At 43.9% G+C, this 19078-nt stretch overlaps 1 protein-coding gene across 2 annotated transcripts in view; it reads left to right on the plus strand.

Moving 5' to 3' along the window:
• The window catches only part of DROSHA (drosha ribonuclease III), a 533090-nt gene that overhangs the window by 204052 nt on the left and 309960 nt on the right, over positions 1-19078 (plus strand). For both annotated transcript variants that reach the window (XM_085607071.1, XM_085607072.1), the window contains exons 8-9: positions 13058-13144; positions 13231-13317. In XM_085607071.1, coding sequence (XP_085463197.1) covers positions 13058-13144; positions 13231-13317 — 174 coding nt within the window. The remainder of the gene's footprint in view (positions 1-13057; positions 13145-13230; positions 13318-19078) is intronic.

The following is a 19078-nucleotide window of genomic DNA, read 5'->3' on the forward strand; positions in this document are numbered from 1 at the left end:
AAAAGTGTGTAGATCTGCAGCTCTACATGCCAAGAACAGGTGCATACTGGTAAGTAGCATATTCCATTCTTTATATAGATTTACCACAAGACCATAAACGACAAAAATCCACAATGCTGTTACTTTAAGATGGTAGAATTTAGCTTGGTTCTCTTTAGTTCTTAAATGCGACACTTTAAGTCAATGTACATTTAGATGCAAAACGCAGGGCAACGAAAGTGTTGAAATGACGTTGATGCGATGAAAGTTTGGTGCAAAGAAATAAAGACGTGAAGATCTTCCAGATGCGGCACACTTTTCCGATGTTGCAAGAAGACTCGATTCGATGCGTCAGCTGCAGCGGCGACACCCCTTTACGCGATGCGACGACAGCGGCTTTGGCGGCGACACTCTCCTTCGACGTTGCGAGATGCTTACGCTCAATGCGACAACTTCAGCAGCGACACCCTTTACGCAATGCGACAACAGCTCCGACGGTGGCATGCTTTTCCGTGGATGCGAGGTGCTTTTCTTGATGCGGTGCAATGTGCCAGCTACAGCGGCGTCATCCAAGATGCGACGGCAGCGGCTGCGACATGCTTCTTCCTCGATGCGAGACTCTTCTCTTGATGCGGTGCAATGCGTCAGCTACGATGGCTGCGATGGCGACACGCTTCTTCTGCGTTGCGAGACACTTCTTCGAAGATGCGAGATGCTTCCGCTCGATGCGACAACTGCAGCGGCGACACCCTTTACGCGATGCGACGACAACTGGTCTGACGGTGGCACGCTTCTCCTTCTTGAGTCGCGCTTCCAGCTCCTTGCGACACGCAGTCCCTTAGAAGGCCCCAAAACAGCAGCAGGCACTTCCAAAGAACTCTGGGGAGCTGGTGGTTGAAGTCTGTTGTCCCTGAGACTTCAGCAGGAGGCAAGATCTTTTCCAAGCCCTTGGAGATCCTTCACAAGTTGAGCAAAAGTACACACACAGTTCCTTTTTCCTTCCTTTGGCAGTAAGGCAACCACTGCACGCCAATCCCCCAGTTTCAGGGATAGTTTCTCCTCAGCTTCTTCTTGGTTCCTCTCCTCAGCAGAGATTTCTTCTTGTTTTCCCAAAGTGATCTAAATTCTTGGGATCAGGGTCCCAATACTTATACCCCAAAATCCTTTGTCCTCTGAGGGCAGAGGGGCCTTTGCCTTGTTCATACCGGTTCTGGTCAGTCCTGAAGCACTTTGTTTACCTGACTCCTACTTTCCTTTCAGAGTGCAGGGCAGAGACATCAGACGCACCACAGGAGGTGGAGCCAGCATTGTGGAGGGAAGGCTCAGGCCTATTCAGGTCCCATGTGCAGCTCCTCCCTCCATCTAGATGCAGATCTCTCTATTCACCACTGGGCTACCTCACCCTGTCTCCTGGAATTCCCCAGCCCTGGCACTCAAACTTCAGACAGGGAATACACAGCCTAGCAGAGGCAGGTTTGAATGGTTAGACAAGAAAATACCTACTTTATAAAAGATGTATTTTATCATTCTGAGTTCAGACATATTAAATTCGAATTTCTACCATGTTCCCTGAGTCAGTTAGGATTATAAGATGTAATAATCAAACTGCCTATTCTGGCCTATAGAGAACAGGTAGCCTTGCAATAGTGAAAAACGAAAATGGCTGTAATTCACTATTAGAACATGCCACACACACCAGGGTATGTCCTACCTTATCCTTACAATGCACCTTGCCCTTGGACCTACCATAGGGGTGTCTGATATGAAGAAAAGGGAAGGTTTAGGGACTGGCAAGTGGGTGCACTTGCCCAGTCAGCATGACAGTACCAGACTGCATGCAGGCTCTGCAATGGCAGACCTTAGACACACTTTTACAGGCTGCTTCTGTGGGTGGCACAACCAGTGCTGCAAGCCCACCAGCAGCATTTGGATTTACAAGCCCTGGGCGCTCCTGGTGCACTGTACTAGGGTCTGACAGGTAAACCAAACCAACAAATCATGGAATCACAAATTCATACATCAATTTACAATAGGGAGCACTTGCACTGTGGCACTGGACAGCAGTGGCACAGTGCCCTGAGCAACTAACACCAGCAAAAACACATGAGGCAACAGCAAAAATGGAAGGGAGACCCACGCCAAGGTGCCAGGTCTAACAATGTGGATGCCAAAACTTTAGCGAAGTTAATAGCCAATAGATTACAACCGCTGATGTCCCTCATTGCCAGACCGGACCAATCTGGATTTATACCGGAAAGGTCGACATCCCACAATTTGCGCACCTTTTTCTCTATCCTCCACCAAATTGACCCCAAACTTCCAGCTGTAGCAGTTTTTTTTAGACGCCTCTAAGGCTTTTGATTCTTTGGAATGGCCTTCCTGTTTACTATACTTACCAGATTGGGGTTTAGTCCAATTTTTATCAAATTGCTTTACACTAAACCTACCGCCCGTCTTCAGGTAAACGGTCTGATATCAGATACCTTTCCTATTTCTCGCGGAACCAGGCAGGGGTGTCCCCTATCACCTCCTTTGTTTGCGGTGGCCATGGAGCCCCTGGCGGCTAGAATTCGGCAACATCACTCTGCTCGAGGCCTGGTTTTTACTGATCGCAATCTCACAATTTCCATGTCCGCAGACGATATTACATTGTATGTTCGACTGCCGGATGACAATCTAAACCCGGTTTTGAGGGAGGTGCTCCGCATTGGGGGATTGTCCGGCATTCATATAAACTGATCCAAGTCTTCCATTCTGCCCCTTACCGACGCCCCATTGGACACCTCGTTGGATTGTAAGTTGACGTGGGCGGATGATGCTGTTAAATATTTCGGCATATGGCTCAGCAGAGATATACAGCTAATCTGGCACTTAAATTTTGGTAAACTGCACACCTGGTTTGAGTACAAAATTAAATTTTGGTCTGCGCTGCCCCTATCACAGGCCAGCAGGATTGCCATTTTGAAGATGATTGCCCTCCCTAAATGATTGTATCTTTTTGTCAACATACCTGTTCCACTCGCCCAAGCCTTTTTTAAATCCCTGCGTTCCGCTGCAATTTCCATGATCTGGGCTGGAGGTCAACCCAGAATTAGTGGGGATTTACTGATGCGCCCATTATCCAAAGGCGGTCTGGGCACTCCAGATTTTGAACTGTACACTTTGAGTGCGCAAGACCAATTCTTACATTACTGGATCTACCCTGTCCCTTTTCAAACCCACGTGGCCAATGTGAGAGATATTACGAATCCTACTCCCCTGTACATGGCTGTGTATCAACCTTACCACAGAACCCCCTCATGAAATTAACACGGTTGAGACTATGCGCTGGGCATGGGATGGCTTGCGGAAACGTACTCAAACCCCCCTACTCTATGCACCCTCCATACCCATTGCATTTTATCCGCATTTTCCCTTTTTACACGATAAGGGCGCTATTGACAGGGCACATAAAATGGGTATAAAGACCCTGGGGGATCTCTACCCACAAGGCACTTTTTTGGAGCAGCCTAATGTTCAAGAGGGGGAAACGAACACCTATTTTAGAGTGGTTGTTATATCACCAACTCAAGGCCACCTGTAGTGCGTTGCATCCCACTTTACCAGTTTCCCCAGACCCCCTGCACCAGCTATAACATCTATTAGTCACCCCGTCTCCCAAAATGTTAGTCACTAGGCTCTATATTCATACGCTGGCTTATACTCCATGGGCGGATCCAAGGGCGTTGGAACAGTGGAGAACAGAACTTTTAGATCAGCCCACGGACAAACAATGGGTGTTTTGTTGTTCGCAAATGAAGCATTTATCCCCCAACTATAAGTTGCGGCTCATACACTTTAAATTCCTGCATCACTACTACCGTTCCCCATTACAATTATTTAAACTACAACTGAGAGCTGATTCTAATTGCTGGAAGTGCAAGCGCGAGGGAGCCGCCTTCTTGGACATAGCTTGGGAATGCCCTGCTGCTTCTAAATACAGGGGGGTGGTGACATCATTCAGGCCATCACGGGCCAGTCACTTGAATGCTCTCCACTGGTGGTGCTGCTGGGCTACATGGAGCACACCCCTCCTGAGCTACGTCGTCTGACCGCGATGCTGCTGGTATTCGCAAGCGCGCGTTTAGCTATGCACTGGGGCGCTCCACGTGGCCCTCGTGTTCAGACATGGATTCAGGATGCTGCCTATTGGCAGGAACAGCTTGCAAAATATTGGGACCTCATGCCTACGGCTTCTCGCCCTAAAGATATCTGGGAGCCTTTCACTAACTGGCTCAGGATGAGGGATGCCTCCCCGGTCAATGACGCACCAATATTGCCACCTGCTGACCCCTCAGAAGTCGCCCCGTAGGGGCATGGTTCACTCTGTACACGGGCTGGTCTCATGTGCCTAGACTGAGGGGAGTCATTTCAGTGTATCTGAGTCTCGGAGTTTTGTTATAACAAAGCTAAGGTATGATGATCTGTATTGCTTGATATATATGCTGGTTTGCCTTCCAGATCTCATTGACCTGATACTTCCTTTAATGCCTCCTTATACCTTATGCCTTTGTCATATCGGTAGACACTATATTTTTATTTTATATTGCAAGACCTGTTATGTGTTGCAAAATGCATGTAATTATTCATTATTACTGCGATGTATTGCTGTCTCTTTAAAATCATAAATAAAAATTGAAGAAGAAAAAAAATGTGTTGGTGACCCCACCACCAGGAATCTCCTGAACCCATGAAGTGAAAAAAGTGGTGCTTCTGGTCTGATATGTTGCAGTCTGCGCTTTTAACTTTTTCAGCTTTAGTACTTGCCTTATTGGCATCGCATCTTTTGAGGTTCTATTTGTGACATCTTTAAGATGAGCTTCCTGATTTAAGCATTTCAAGGGTCAGTTTATGACCTCATCAACGTGTTGATCCTAAGTTTCTTCCCTAGCGATACTTATCCAGCCCTGGCTCCAGTAAATAGGATGAAGCCTGGAGTGAGACCATATTCTTCACAAACTGCTTCCATGATAGTAGAAAAGGAACTATCCTACTAAGCTCTTAGTCTGTCTGTCTACATGAAAACACTTCATTTTCTCCTTCTTACTAGTCGAAATTTCGTCATTTTTGATAAGGTAACAGATAAGATTAGTCTGCCTCAGATGCAATAACGGAGATTAAAATTATGTCATAAAATCTCCCTTGTTTGATGCATCATCACCTGTATTCTTGTTCGGATGGGAATGTTCCCTGCATGGCGATCTAGTGTATACCCTTGTCTTGAGTGCCTGACCGCATGTATATCAAGTATCCTGACTTCATTTGTCCCTGGCATCATCCTGACCTAGTGTGTGCATAGAGGCCTAGGCCTTCCCTGACAAACGTGAGGTCCTGGACTTGTCCTGTGACCTGGAGGGGAACACCAAGTATGCTCTCATAGTGGACAGCTGACTACTGTTCCTGTCCTGGATTTAGCCCATAATGTGGCGCTGTCAGTGTACAGTGGCTTGTGAATCGCTGGATTACCCAGATCATATCTGTTAATGAGAGTGAAGCCTACTAACCTATCCGGTGTAAAGTTCTGTTTTGTAAAACCAAGAACCTTGAGCTGACATCCTGTGTGTATGCTTGTTAAGTATGTATGTGATATATGTGTGGTAATAGGACACTGTGTGTGAATGAGTACTGGAACTAGTGATATCCATTGTAGATGCTGCTCCTGGTTTCTCATGGTACACAACAGAGGATGAGCCCTGCTTCCCCAGACAGTGGAAGTTTATTGCTGGCATTCCTGTGGCTGGATGGTGGAGATTCAGACAATAAAAAAAAAATGTGAGGACTGCCTTGAAAAATTCCATTACAATGTTGTTAGCAAAGAGCTGTTAATTAGTACACTGTAATTTCGTTGATGGTAGTAGATTGGGGTGAGGGACTATTTCTGTTGGGCATGGTGAAGAAGCTTATAGATCAGGCTTGCCTTTTTGTTTGTTCCTGATTACTGTTCATGAAGGCTGATGACGTTCCACTTCAGAATCCCATTCTGTTGATGCTCCAATTTGGATACAGCCCCAGTGCTGCCAGCTGTGAGAAGCATCACCTTACACAAAGTTCATGTCCAAGTTCTTTTTGACCAAGGAAGAGAGTTCTCAGAACATTGGAAAGACTTTTGTGCAACCTGGACAAGTGTTTGCCTGACTACTAGGAGACATAATCTCCAGTGTTCACTTTCCACTGGAAAATCTGAGGAACTGCCTAGACGCCTGCCTGTTGAAAGATGGAAGGAGTCTGTCTGGTCCGGCAGGAGGACAGATTGTGTAGGGGAAATAGGGTCAACATGTTTAAGCCAGAAGGGACTCCTGTTCTCTCTTCATGGAGCCTGTCACTGCACCACACTGGAGTTAGTGCAAGGAGTCTTAGGTCCTCCGTACCTACTACAACATCAAGTGTAAGAAAAAGACTGAACTGGTTGCACATTTGAACTGCGAGAAAGACTATATTCACCTGTTACATTCTTTCCCCTGTAACCTTTACTGGGGCTCTATCCAGATATGTTTGGCTCGATGTGGCAGAGCACAGAGAGTATTGGGGGGGGGGGGGGGGGGGGGGATGGTGTGGTTTCCACTAAGGAATCATGACGAGGGGCATTAATCTGTGGGCTTCATTTAAACTGTGTAGTTTTTAGGTCTCGGCTAGCGAAGGCTGCGCTCGTGAGATTTAATGACTTGGAGAAGAGGGGCTTGAACCCGCCCCTCTTCTCTCCTCTTCTCCATTGGCTGGCCTCTTAAATGCTGGCCAGCCATTGGAGAAGAGGCTTGTCTCTCCAAACAAGCCCCGCCGTTTTGCGATTCGGGGGCGTGTTTTTTCCGAGGTTTTCTCTGGGCGTGTTTTTCTCTCCTCCAGCCAATGGCAAGAGGAGAGAAAAAGAAAAACACGCCCCCGAATCGGAAAACGCCGCTGCGTTTCTCCGAGGCATTTCTGCTTTGCCTCGGAGGAAGGCAGTGGTTAAACTGAGTCAGTTTCCCAAATTAAATAACAGGATCACTTGTGTCTAGTTTCCCTGCGCAGTCCTCAGCTGAGATTTAAACAAGTTGGACACCAGTGCACCCGTACCGCAACCCGGGCAAGTCATCTGGGCCTGTAAGGGCCCGGAATCGAGTCGAATACAACAGCACTTCTGATGTATTGGTAGTGTTTAAACATTTCAAAATACTGCTCGAATAGTGTAAAGACAGCTTTACCTGATGTGATTTGTGCAGGGCTTGTTTGTCGGACCATGTCAAAGAATAATTGTAGGCTGCTTGTGTCCAATTTAATGTTCTCAGTGCCGTATACAGTATATATTCCTAAACCTGTGCAATAAGAAATTGACGCCTCTAAATGGTTATTTAAATTACCAAGAACGATTCGCGTTATTTTCTATGGCGGTTTGGTATCCCAGAGTATAGCTCCAATTCCGGTCACATGGTTTAGGTCTGGTAACCATAGAGATACCGCGGGTTTAACGTCACAGAACCAGCACTTCCTCGTGCGCTCGTGACTTGACACACGAGCAACTGCTCGAGGCCGCTGACGGGCGGGGCAAGGGCCACTGTCACTCCGGACACCAGGAAGCACGAAGGTCCTCTCCGTTGCGCCGCGTCGTGACGTCCGGCGCTGGCTGGCGTGGAAAAGGCCGAACCGAGGCCGCCCTGGCTGTGTTGACAAGATGGCGGCTCCAGGGGAGTATTTTAGCATCGGCAGCCAGGTGTCCTGTCGGACCTGCCAAGAGCAGCGGTTGCAGGGCGAGGTGGTAGCCTTTGACTACCAATCCAAGATGCTGGCGCTGAGTATCTTTTGACAACGTGTAGGGAGCGGGTGGGAGTAGGTATCTGGTGGCTGCTCGGCCTGGCCCCCAGGAAATGCCCCATAGGTTGTGAAAGTGATTACTGTCATCTTTTTTCCCTTCCAATTTATCTGTGCTTGAACGTAGTGCCACTGCAGGACCCTAACACGGCTTGTGCCAGCTGGTTCATTTCTGACTTGCTAAGTCTGATATTTGACTATTGAATGACAAGGTGCAGCATCGACTGCACTGACTGCAGCCGGTTCAGCTCTCCCCGTTCTGAGTCTGCCTCCCTCCTCCTCTACTCTTACCACTCTTCTCCTTTCTTTCTCTTCCTTCTCCTTTCTCGCGCTCCTCTTGCTGTCCCTTTTCCACCTTTCATTCCCTTTTCTGCCCTCCTTGCTCTTCCATCCTCTAGCCTTTCTCTCACTTGCCGCTCTATCCACTTTTCCTGCTTCCTTTTGCTTCTCTCCCCTTCATTCTGTCTTTTTCCCATGTTAGGCACTCTCATCCTTACCAGCTTTTCCTTCTATGTTGCCTCTCTCTTGCATTCCTTCCAACCGAGCCATCATGCCACATAACTCCTATCAGCATGATTTCATTCAGCGCCACACAGTTCCACGCAACACCATTCCATTCCACACACTACCATTCTACACCACACAATTCGACAACACACCTCATAATTCAACTCAACAACACATATACACAACATACCACATACATCCAATCCACGCCACAGAATACCACAGAATCCTATCAAATTCAACAACACACCACGTAGTTAAACTCCACCATACCACTACACAACACAAAATACCATTCCACATAATTCCACTCCATAACACAGAATCCCAGGCAAGGTTTTAAAAACAAAAACATAAACAAAAATAATGTCATGAGCAATGCCAATAGCTCTAACTTTAACAATGCCGAGACCGTTGCATTGTAAATGCTTGTTAGAACTGCTGTGGGACAGAAAATGCTTTCTTTATTTCCAAAAGACAAGCACTGGGCTCGGCATCGATTTATAGTGTCTGTTGATTGATTTTTGAGTTCTGGGCTCATGTCCCCCTCGGTACATCCCTTAGCAGTCTGTAACTGCTTGTTCTGCTACTTTGAGAGGCAAGTGAGTAAAGGGGGCGAACTTGGCTCAATTTTCACAGCCGTAGCAGAACAGACACTATGACAGCAGTGGCATATTTCCTCAGCCACCACATTTGTAGCCTAGTAGCTGCCATCTGCACAGTAGCCCACGAAAGGGGTCTGACATTCTGCTTCAGATGAGTGAGTAATTAATAGTTGTGAGGAAATGAGGTGCATTAATGGTGTGGTTGTTCAACCTCACCATGTAATACACTTTCCATCCCCTTTAGGACCAGTGGGTTTGTTTTTTAGGCCCTTTGCTCAACCCTGGGTACCTGTGTTTATGAGCAGGTAGGCTTACATAACGGCACAAGTGTAAAGCATTTTAAAATCCCCAAAATAATTGATGAAGAAATACACCAGACACTGCAGAAATCCGACACCAGTGTATAACAATAGATCCTATTTTTATATAATCTTAGCACCAAAATGAAAAAGATCCACTTGAGTTGCAGCATTTACAAGTTACAGTAAATATGCATTTTTTACTCAACTGTGAACAAGCATTGGCACAATCAATGAATTTAACACTTCAAAACCTTTTCAAGAAAGACATTTAGGCCATCATCAATGCGGGTACTTTCAGTTACTTTAGGTGACCAACTCCAGCAGGGGGCCAGTCAGGGGAACCAGCAATGTCATCAGAAACGGTTACCTCAGAGGAAGAATCAGTCTTTACTGAGTTCTAGGTACTTTTTTATCCTTACCATAGACTCCTATACAAGTGGTCCTGATGCAAGGAATACAGGATGCTGACGATATTCAAGGATGCTGTGGATGCAGTGCGGTTGACGAGGGTCTTCCTGCAGCTTCTACTCTGTCCAAGACTTGGTGAGGTGATCCTGGCCACAGGGGTTGAAAGTCCTTTCCATCTGGCAGAAGTCTGGTCACCACTGGGCTACCAGTCGCCAGGTATTGTGGTCACAAGGGGACCCTTCCTGGGATGGTAACTTGCCTTTTGGGTGACCAAACTGCACTCTGACGACTCTCCTGGGGTCAGCAGACTTGGGGGCAACTTTGAGCATCAGGTCCCGGTCCATGGTGCTGCACAGCAACGAGAAACGGCGGTTAGAAGATTTGGGCTACCAGCATGCCCCAGCAGGCTTCTTCAAATTACTCTTGGAATCTCTTGCTTCAGCTGTGCTCCCAAATTGACCTCTCCAAGAGCAGGACACAGCAGACGCAGTCCCTTCTCTTTTACAAGCCACCAGGTGAAGTCCAAGTTGGTGCAGCCTCTCTTTGCCGGGTCCTTGGTGCAGCAGGGCAGACCTCCTTCGTTCCTCTTCTCCAGTTCTTCAAGATCTGAGTTCTGGTTACCATGCGTGCCCTTTTTATGCCTAGAATATGGACTTTGGTGTATGTGGTCAGTAGCCAATAGGCTACTAGTTTCCATCCCTCCTGATGACCACTTCCTTTGAATTGTCATCTGGCTATCCCAGAATTCTCCATTCTGCCCACTCTCTAGGTGGCAGACCGCCTCTGTCGGCATGTTGAGCTTTCTAGCCCAACCCAGAGGTTTGGATACCTTGGGAGCTACATGCCCCTCAAAAACTGATTTGGCAGCTGGATTCCCTTCTCCTTCCTGAGTGTAAACCTTTCTATTTAAACAATAGAGCAGGCCCTCTCCCGAGTGCTCCCAATTTGCCCTTCGAAGGCGGCTTCTCCTTCGAAGCTCGTCTTTTGGCCCAACACCTGGATGGCTTCGTGCCAAGAAGAGGTAACACCTCTCTTCCAATACAGGCTACTATTGCCTCCTTTCCTGGGAGTCGTTTGCACATCTCTCCAGGAGGGCAGAAAGTCTCAGAGACAGATCCTGTGTGCAACCGTGGATACACGTGGAGAATTTAGGGCAACGAAGTGGCAACTTTGTGAAAGTTGCACACTGCAACAAGTTACGTTAATTGTGACTTGTGTTTCAAGTTGGGCTTAATGTAACAAGCTGTTTGATACCTACGGTACAAACTTTAGTACTCACAGTCGGAAGTTAACAGGGCTGCTGTGGCAGCCTGCAGCTCTGCACTCGCCAATAGCCTTTTTCACAGTAAAAACGACCGTTGCAGGTTTTTCCAGTTGGATTATTATTAATAATTGATTTATAGAGCGCACAGCTACCCAACAGGGTTTCCCGGCGCATGTAAAACACATGTTCACTTCTTAATATACAGCACCCTACCTTAGGGCGCATTAGGCCTAACTTACATATATTAAACAAGCATTGGCATAGCCAATAGGTCTCGCCTTTGGGACCTTATAAGTGTTTAGCCATGCAACAGTTGCATAACTAAATACTTATAAGGTCCCAGAAGCGAGACCTATTGGCTATGCAAAGCGACCGTGCGGCCGCGAAAGTAAAAGTGATGGCGATCACGATCAAACATCAAAGCGGCCGTACGGCCGTGAAAGTGAAAGTAATTGCGGTAAAGCGCGCGCCAGCGCACATGCACTGTAGCTCTAGGCTGGCCTGGTAGCACTTTTTGGAGCCCTCTCAATAAGTCTCGCCAGACCAGCGCATGCGCTGGGTCAGGCGAGACCTAAAAAAGGGAGGACTTGGCTTTGCCACTACTTTAAATGGCAAAGTCGAGTTAGCAGTTTAAAACCGCACTTCCAGTCTGCAGTGAAAGACTAGGAGCCATGTTTTAACTTTGTCACACCCAGGATAGCAGGCCCATTGCTGTAGTTCCTTGGATGACCCACAAACCTACAGGCCCTAGATGCCATGGACGAGGGGCTTATAAGTAGGTTAGCTGACACCAATCAAACATAGGCACTTTAAGGTCAGGACACACACACTGAGGTCTAATTAGCAGACCCCAGTGACTCGCCGACTCAAAACCAGCAGCATCAGTCCAAAACTTTGGGGGTACTCGTACAAAAAGAGGCATTACTTTACAATAGTAAATTAATCAGGTAGCCCAAAATACTGGATTGCACCTACTGTAAAACCCTTCTGAAGGAATCTTAGTAAACCAGTTATTGTATTAAAATTTTTTTTTAATGAATTGCTTGGTAGAATCTATCTGCTGGTAATGCAGGATTTGTGAGGAGAACTCATATGGTGCAATGGTTTGTGAAACATTTAGGCTTCCAAGTGAGCAGCCTTCTATTTAAATATATACAACTTTTTTTAATTAGAAATATTCTACTCACAAATATAAAAAATCTGTTTTAGCATCTCTTCCTAAATTCTGTACTGCCGCATTTTGTAGGTGGCTGTCTCTCATCGTTCTGCCACTTGGCGGATGGATGTACATGTAAGTAACACGTCCTCAGGCTATTACAAGGAATGTATAGGTGCCAGTCAGTATATTCCAAGATGAAAGTGAGTGTTTCTTCGTCTATGGTAAGGTTTCCTTTGCGGTCAGTAAAAGCATAGCTCTCATTCTGCTCTTAGAGCTCACCTCTAGAACTCACCAGCAGAAACCAATTCATATTTTTGGAATGATGCACTTGTTTTGCTTCAAATTCTTAAGTCACGCATTAGGAATATCTTGTGTAAATCTCAGTGATATCAGAAAGGCAATGGTGAGTTAACTTTGGCCCGTTAAAGGTCTCGCCTGACGTTTGAACTAACCCTAAAGGAAATGTATGTTCCTGGTATTTCTTTTAAATATTTCTGTGATTTTCATGATGTGTCGTGTACTGTCCACAATGTTAGCTGGTAACGTCAATGGTTCAGCATTTACATTGACTCCATTACAACAAAAGCAATTACATTTGACATTGAAAACGTTGTGATTCTGGTTATGATGTGCATTGATTCCAGTTATAAAAAATGCAGACAAAGAAATTATTTGTGATGCTTGAGAGCTTATAGGCACGACAGTGGTGGAATCTTTGGGGTATGCAATCCTAGTTTTACAGAGAACCAATTTTTTAATTTTTTATTGGCTTACCATTCTTGCTATATCAAGTGTACAGACTAGTCGCTAAGAAAAACAGCATCATGATGTGTGCCTTTTTGTCAGCTGTTTTTTAAATGTTTACTGAATATGATGTAAATAAACCATTTCTTGTTGAGCTGTTGTAACGAAGTTTGATTGCATTGTCTCCATAAGTATCAGTAGAAAGCAAGCCAAGATAAAATAAAAGCTGTCAAACCATATAGGAGAAAATGTTCTTTTTTCTTTTAAGCCAATACCACGATGTCGACTGATGAGCAACAATGCTGGTAGATTTTATCACTACCGAATTACTGTCTCCCCACCTACAAACTTCTTAGTAAGTATCTTCAAACGAAGCCCCTTCTGTATGTTTCAGTGCATTTCAAATGTTTTTTTTTAAAGATACTGTATTGCTTGTTTTAGACCGACAGACCGACTGTTATAGACTACGATGACCACGAATATATATTTGAAGGGTTTTCGATGTTTTCTCATGAGCCACTTGGCAATGTAAGTATGCTCTTAGAATTCTAAAAACAGTATTTATCTGGTAGATTTTAAAAACCTCAATTCTTAATATGTTGATTTAATCTGGTTTCTCCATTATATTTGTGACAGTTCTTTCCTGCAATTAAAAAAAAAATACGTTTCACAAAGTAGTTATTAACATTGATATTGAAGAAAAACACCCAGGGTTAATGCTAGGATCTTGGTAATTTGCCTGAAAATATTTTTTAGGTTGCTTTATAATTGGGGCTCCTGGTTTTAAGGTATTTATTTTGTTGACATTTCCGTCTGTATTTATCGGTAAATAATAATAATTATTTATTGCATGATTAATTAAAATCTTACAATTCAAGAATTACCAATACTCTATCACTAAGACATATCTATACAAAAAAGATCATAAAATACATTAATTACACAAGTTCAATTCATCATTATTACAATTCATTTGTTACTAATATAAAATTAACAATCATTTACAGTTATAAATTGATTACTTTTGTGCAGAATCTCATATGCGAATGATGCTCTGTCAGCAGCTTCCCTTCTTAATATGCTTCAATCGTTAACTTCCAACTTCTTTTTTATAAGCGTAATAAATTTAGTGAAGCTCGCAATCATTAATATATCCCTTGGGTTAAAACAAGCTAACAGAGCTTGTCCACATGATCATATCTCTCTTTCATTAAAACAGACTTTCAAATATCTCTTTCTTTCAACCTTCAATGATGTACAAATGCAAACCAAATGTATAATGTTTTCTTCCCATCGGTTACATAGTCTACAAAGAGTTGGCTCAATTGGTATCATCCAGGGCTTAGCATGTATTAGTCCCGGGAGACTACCAAATTTTGCAGTCATAAATATGTTTTTTATTTGGGTTGTCCATGATATTTCTAGATATGGTTGCACTTTAAGGGTAGTATATTCATTCACCATCATCCAGGTATGTGATCTTTTAATAAATAACTCTTTATCCTGTAAAAGGGATAGATGTTTTGTTAGTCTATTAATTAGTTTTTTAAAGGATAGTGGTGTTGTTGGTATCTCCCAAATCTTGTGCGCAGATAGTTCTGTTAGTGCAGTTTGAAGGATGTAAAAAAAAACAAGAACTTTTGTTCTGTTGCATTTCTTGCCAGAGTAGACAGCTCATTGGATGAAGAATATTAGTTTTGATTTGTTTCCACACCTTTACATACTGGCCCATCCTCGCAACTTGCTGATTACAAAAGCCAAATTCCAGTCGGATCTGGGCTGCTGATGCGTTAGTCGGCAGTCGAAACATCATTTTAAATGTTTTTGTTATAACATTGTTCAAAAGTAAAGAATCCATACCACAAAGAACCTCACTTCCATAAGTAAGACTGGGTATTAATTTTGCTTTTATAACCTTTAGTAGTGGCAGATAAGTTGGACTGCCCAAAGAGCTATGCAGTGAACAAAAAGCCGCAATCAGGCAATTGCTTCTTTTTTCAGCTCATTTTTGTGTTGACAAAAGGAACCCTTCTCCTCAAACCATAATCCCAAATATTGATAGTGTTTTACTTGTTCAAGATGCCGACTTTGTAAATACCATTTTTGCTTGCTGTGGCTCGATGCCCTATTGCAGACTACCATTATTTTTGTTTTTGTTTCATTTATCACCATCTTATTCTTTGTAGAATACATTGATATTTTATTTATAAGTCGCTGCAGCCCTATCTTTGTTTGTCTGAGTAAAATCACATTGTCCGCATACGATAAATTCGAAATTTGTTTATTAGCCAATTTTGGTGGGTGAGCCAACTCATTGTCCAGTTCTTCCGTAAGGTCTGCTAAAAATAGATTAAATAAGTGCGGTGCTAATACGCATCCTTGTTTTAGACCTTGAGATGTCTTTATTCTTTTTGATAAGCGTAAACCATCACCTAATCGAACCCTTGTCCAGGTCTCGGTATATAATAATTGAATCGCTTTTAAAAGGCCAGCGTTAATCCCGTAATTTTCCAACTTCCTCCATAAAATGTGTCAGTATACACAGTCAAACGCTGATTAAAAATCAACGAAACATAGATCGAGCGGCTGTTTTTTCATTTTGTATTTTCTCATTAACATTCCAAGCATTAATATATTTGTTGTTGTGCCTTGTCCTTGTATAAATCCTGATTGGTTCGGGGGAATTAATTGTTTTTCCACTGCCCATTCAGTTAGATCTTTTAGAAGAATTGAGGCAAAGACCTTAGCTTCGATGTCTTGCAGTGTTATTAATCTATAGTTAGCAGGATGTGACCACGCACCACTCTTATAAATAGGTGAGATTATGGAACCCCTCCAAGAGGAAGGGATAGTTGATGTTTGCAAAAACACTCTGGGTGAACAGTTCCTCTCTTAAGGCATGTATGTGAAAGGTGTCACTATATGCCAATAGAATTGTCGCTGGGAGATCTGAATTTGAGATCATAATGCCCTCACACACCTGTTAGGGTGTCATGCTTCATCATAGGGCGCTCCTCGTCGGACCGGCGCTGCAATGTCCAACGGGCCTGGTGGCTACTTTGGCGGAGTTCTTTTGATCTGAGATCGTTGTATGTGAGAGGTGTATGTGGGCAACTGGTGCAATGTGTATAATAACTTGAATGAGTGAATTTTAAAACAGGCTCCAGATCTAGGAATATCTTCTTGGGGCTCGCATCATGCACCCTTATACATGCACCCTTATACTACCGCTATAAGTATTTGTTTGCCTTGCCCCCTGTTCTCCTTTTTCTTTCTTTTCAGTTGTTTTTTCCTTAAACTCGAGGGCCAACTTCCCCCTTCCATGTAGTGGGACTTTCTACCAAGTAAGGTAAGCGTTCATGTGTTGCCCCACACGTTTGTGGAGCAGCTCCAAAGGTTGGGTTGGTTGTGTGTTTGTTTGTCAGACAACACGTATGATTAATTTTTAATGTGCACTTCTCTAGTCTCTGTGAAGCTGGACTTCTCTATCGGTGTGGGGGAGAGTTCTAGTCACTCTGTTGAATATTACTCGATCCACGCACTGCTGTGGATAGTCCATAGCATTTACGTAAATTGTGTGTTTTCTTTCTTTTTCGCATTAGACCTTGTCTACTCCTGTCGCTCCTTTGTGTTTGTTTTTTGTTTTTCCCTTCCACTTCTCTATCTATCCAGGTGCAGAGGATAGGCGGAGTCCCGCCTGGGGCTCGACATCCATTCTCACTACACCATCCGATTTTGGATGTTCTTTCTTTTTGGTGCTCTCCATTGGGAATCACCTTTACCTACCATAGGTCCTGAAGAAGTGTCGCTCGATTATGGAGCATATATGACACGAAACATGTCGACCTTATAAATTCACTAGCCACCTAGGTACTTTACGTCCTGCTGGCGGCACCACTGTTTTTACTCAGTCCCAGGTCTACTTTTTGAATTAAAATATTCCTAGACCTGGAGCCTGTTTTAAAATTCACTCATTCAAGTTATTATACACATAGCACCAGTTGCCCACATACACCTCTCACATACGGCGATCTCAGATCAAAAGAACTCCGCCAAAGTAGCCACCAGGCCCGTTGGACATTGCAGCGCCGGTCCGACGAGGAGCGCCCTATGATGAAGCATGACACCCTAACAGGTGTGTGAGGGCATTATGATCTCAAATTCAGATCTCCCAGCGACAATTCTATTGGCATATAGTGACACCTTTCACATACATGCCTTAAGAGAGGAACTGTTCACCCAGAGTGTTTTTGCATATATCCATTGAGGAGCATGGGTACAGGACCTCGATAAATATCAGCTCCTCTGTCCCCCAGATTGATTACATAGTTGATGTTTGCACCGCTTGGCTAAATCCTAATGTTAAGTATTTGTACCATAGTAAATCATTCTCTTTATAAAAAGCAGCTGGAATCCTGTTTGGTCCAGGATCGCCATCAGTTCTCTGTTTCTTTATAAGTTTGGATACTTGACTTTCCGTAATAAGAATGTCTGTATTCTTTTCGTCCTCTATTTATCTGTAAAGGTCAGTGAGCGTGAGGGTGTAGCTAAAAACAAAGGGCCTTGTTTATGAGGAATTGGCGTAGGGCAGTGCCGCGAATCTTTCTTGCGGCGCTCCCCTAGGCCAATGTGAAAGGGCGGGAATGCACCATATTTATGAAATACAGTGCATTCTTATCCTTTTCCCTTGTGTTGGCGCACAAATTGCTGCCTGTTTCTGTACAGGAAGGGGCACCTTTCTTCACGATAACAATACCGAGAGACATTTTCCCCTTTTTGTTTGAGCTGCGGAATGCTGCTCACATGGAAAGAGGTAAAATGAGGAGAAAAGCAAACATTTCTCCTCGTTACGCCTCCACTTGTGAGGCTTCTGTTTTTGGAGCTGCCCCTCGTTTAAGTGATTTTGTGAATATGGGGCAGCATCAAAATACATATGTGTTGCATGGGAACCCCACGCAAAGCCGATGGAACACCTCCTTGATGCAGAATAAGGCAATGCAGTTGTTTGCGATACTATATCTTACTCCATATCTATGAGGCCATGAAAAGCCATGCAGGGTGACTTTGCACCGCCTCGTAGGTATGGTTGAGACGCTTGCACCATCGGAGCGTCAAAAAAAGTGATGCTCTGGCGATGCAAGCCTCTCATAAATAAGCACCAAATTATTCTGTAGGTTTTTTAGGTCTTTCCCCATCAGCTATATACATATAAAATAATGGGCAGTGTAAATGAAAAATAAGTAAAAAGGTGTTTACTCAGTGGGAAATGCACTGTAGCACAATACCTTCTATTAGTTAATGCACTGCAGAGGTCTGTGTGTAACTAGAGAGCCACAGAATGAAATCTTGATTGGTGCAGTGAATAATAGTGATGTGTATTTTTAGTGCGACAAGGTCCCAGGCTGTTAAAGAAAGCTCTGTAAATATGCAAGTCATTATTTTATACTTGCATTACACACAGTGTAAGAGAGAATGCTGCAAAACGTGCAAATAGTTTTACTATAAAATGGTGCTTCCAAAATGTAGATTTTAGTAATACTAGAGCGTATGTAATACAATTTTTTTTTTTTTTTTTACATAACGGTCCTTTCAACACCTCTTCAGGGGTACTAAGGGCTGTGTAAACTGCAGTTAAAATTAAAAGCAAGTACTATCCAGCCCAATTTTTAACTCTTTGCACTTCCACTCAGATTTGTTTTTTGTCATCACAAACCTTGGAGTTAGTTGATCATCAATTAATGCCAGAACTGCTCATCCTTTACACTTGCAGATTAACTGATTTGCATTTCATTCTGGCAAGCGGCTGATATCGATCTAAATTAGCCGACTGTCTTTTTTCCAAAAGGAAAACAAACCTTCTGGATTGCAGGGACAAGTGCAACTGGGGAATGTGCGCCCCCCTTTTCAGGACTCCAGGGCCCCCCTGAGGGTTGCACCCAACAGATTGAAGACCTCTGTTCTAGACTGAGACTATTCTGCTGGTTGAGGAGTAGACACAAGCCAATACGGAAGCAATGCATAGCTGCTAAGCTTATATATGACATTTTCATGATATCAGTGTAGTTATGAGTGACATTCAGTGACTATGAGTGACACTTTCCCGCAAGCAAAATCAAGCAATAAAGACGAGGCAAACTTAAATATCAGAAATTACACCCATTTGAGCAACAAGAAATTATAAGGTCTTAAAACTGCTACAAAGCACTAGAATGTATAAAAACTTTGAACAAGATAAGGCTCTATCGCTGGTTTAGTATTTAAAGATGGAAGTCTACCGTTTAAATATGCT

This window comes from Triturus cristatus, chromosome 5_2 (assembly GCF_964204655.1).
Source record: "Triturus cristatus chromosome 5_2, aTriCri1.1, whole genome shotgun sequence".
NCBI classification, from domain to species: domain Eukaryota; kingdom Metazoa; phylum Chordata; class Amphibia; order Caudata; family Salamandridae; genus Triturus; species Triturus cristatus.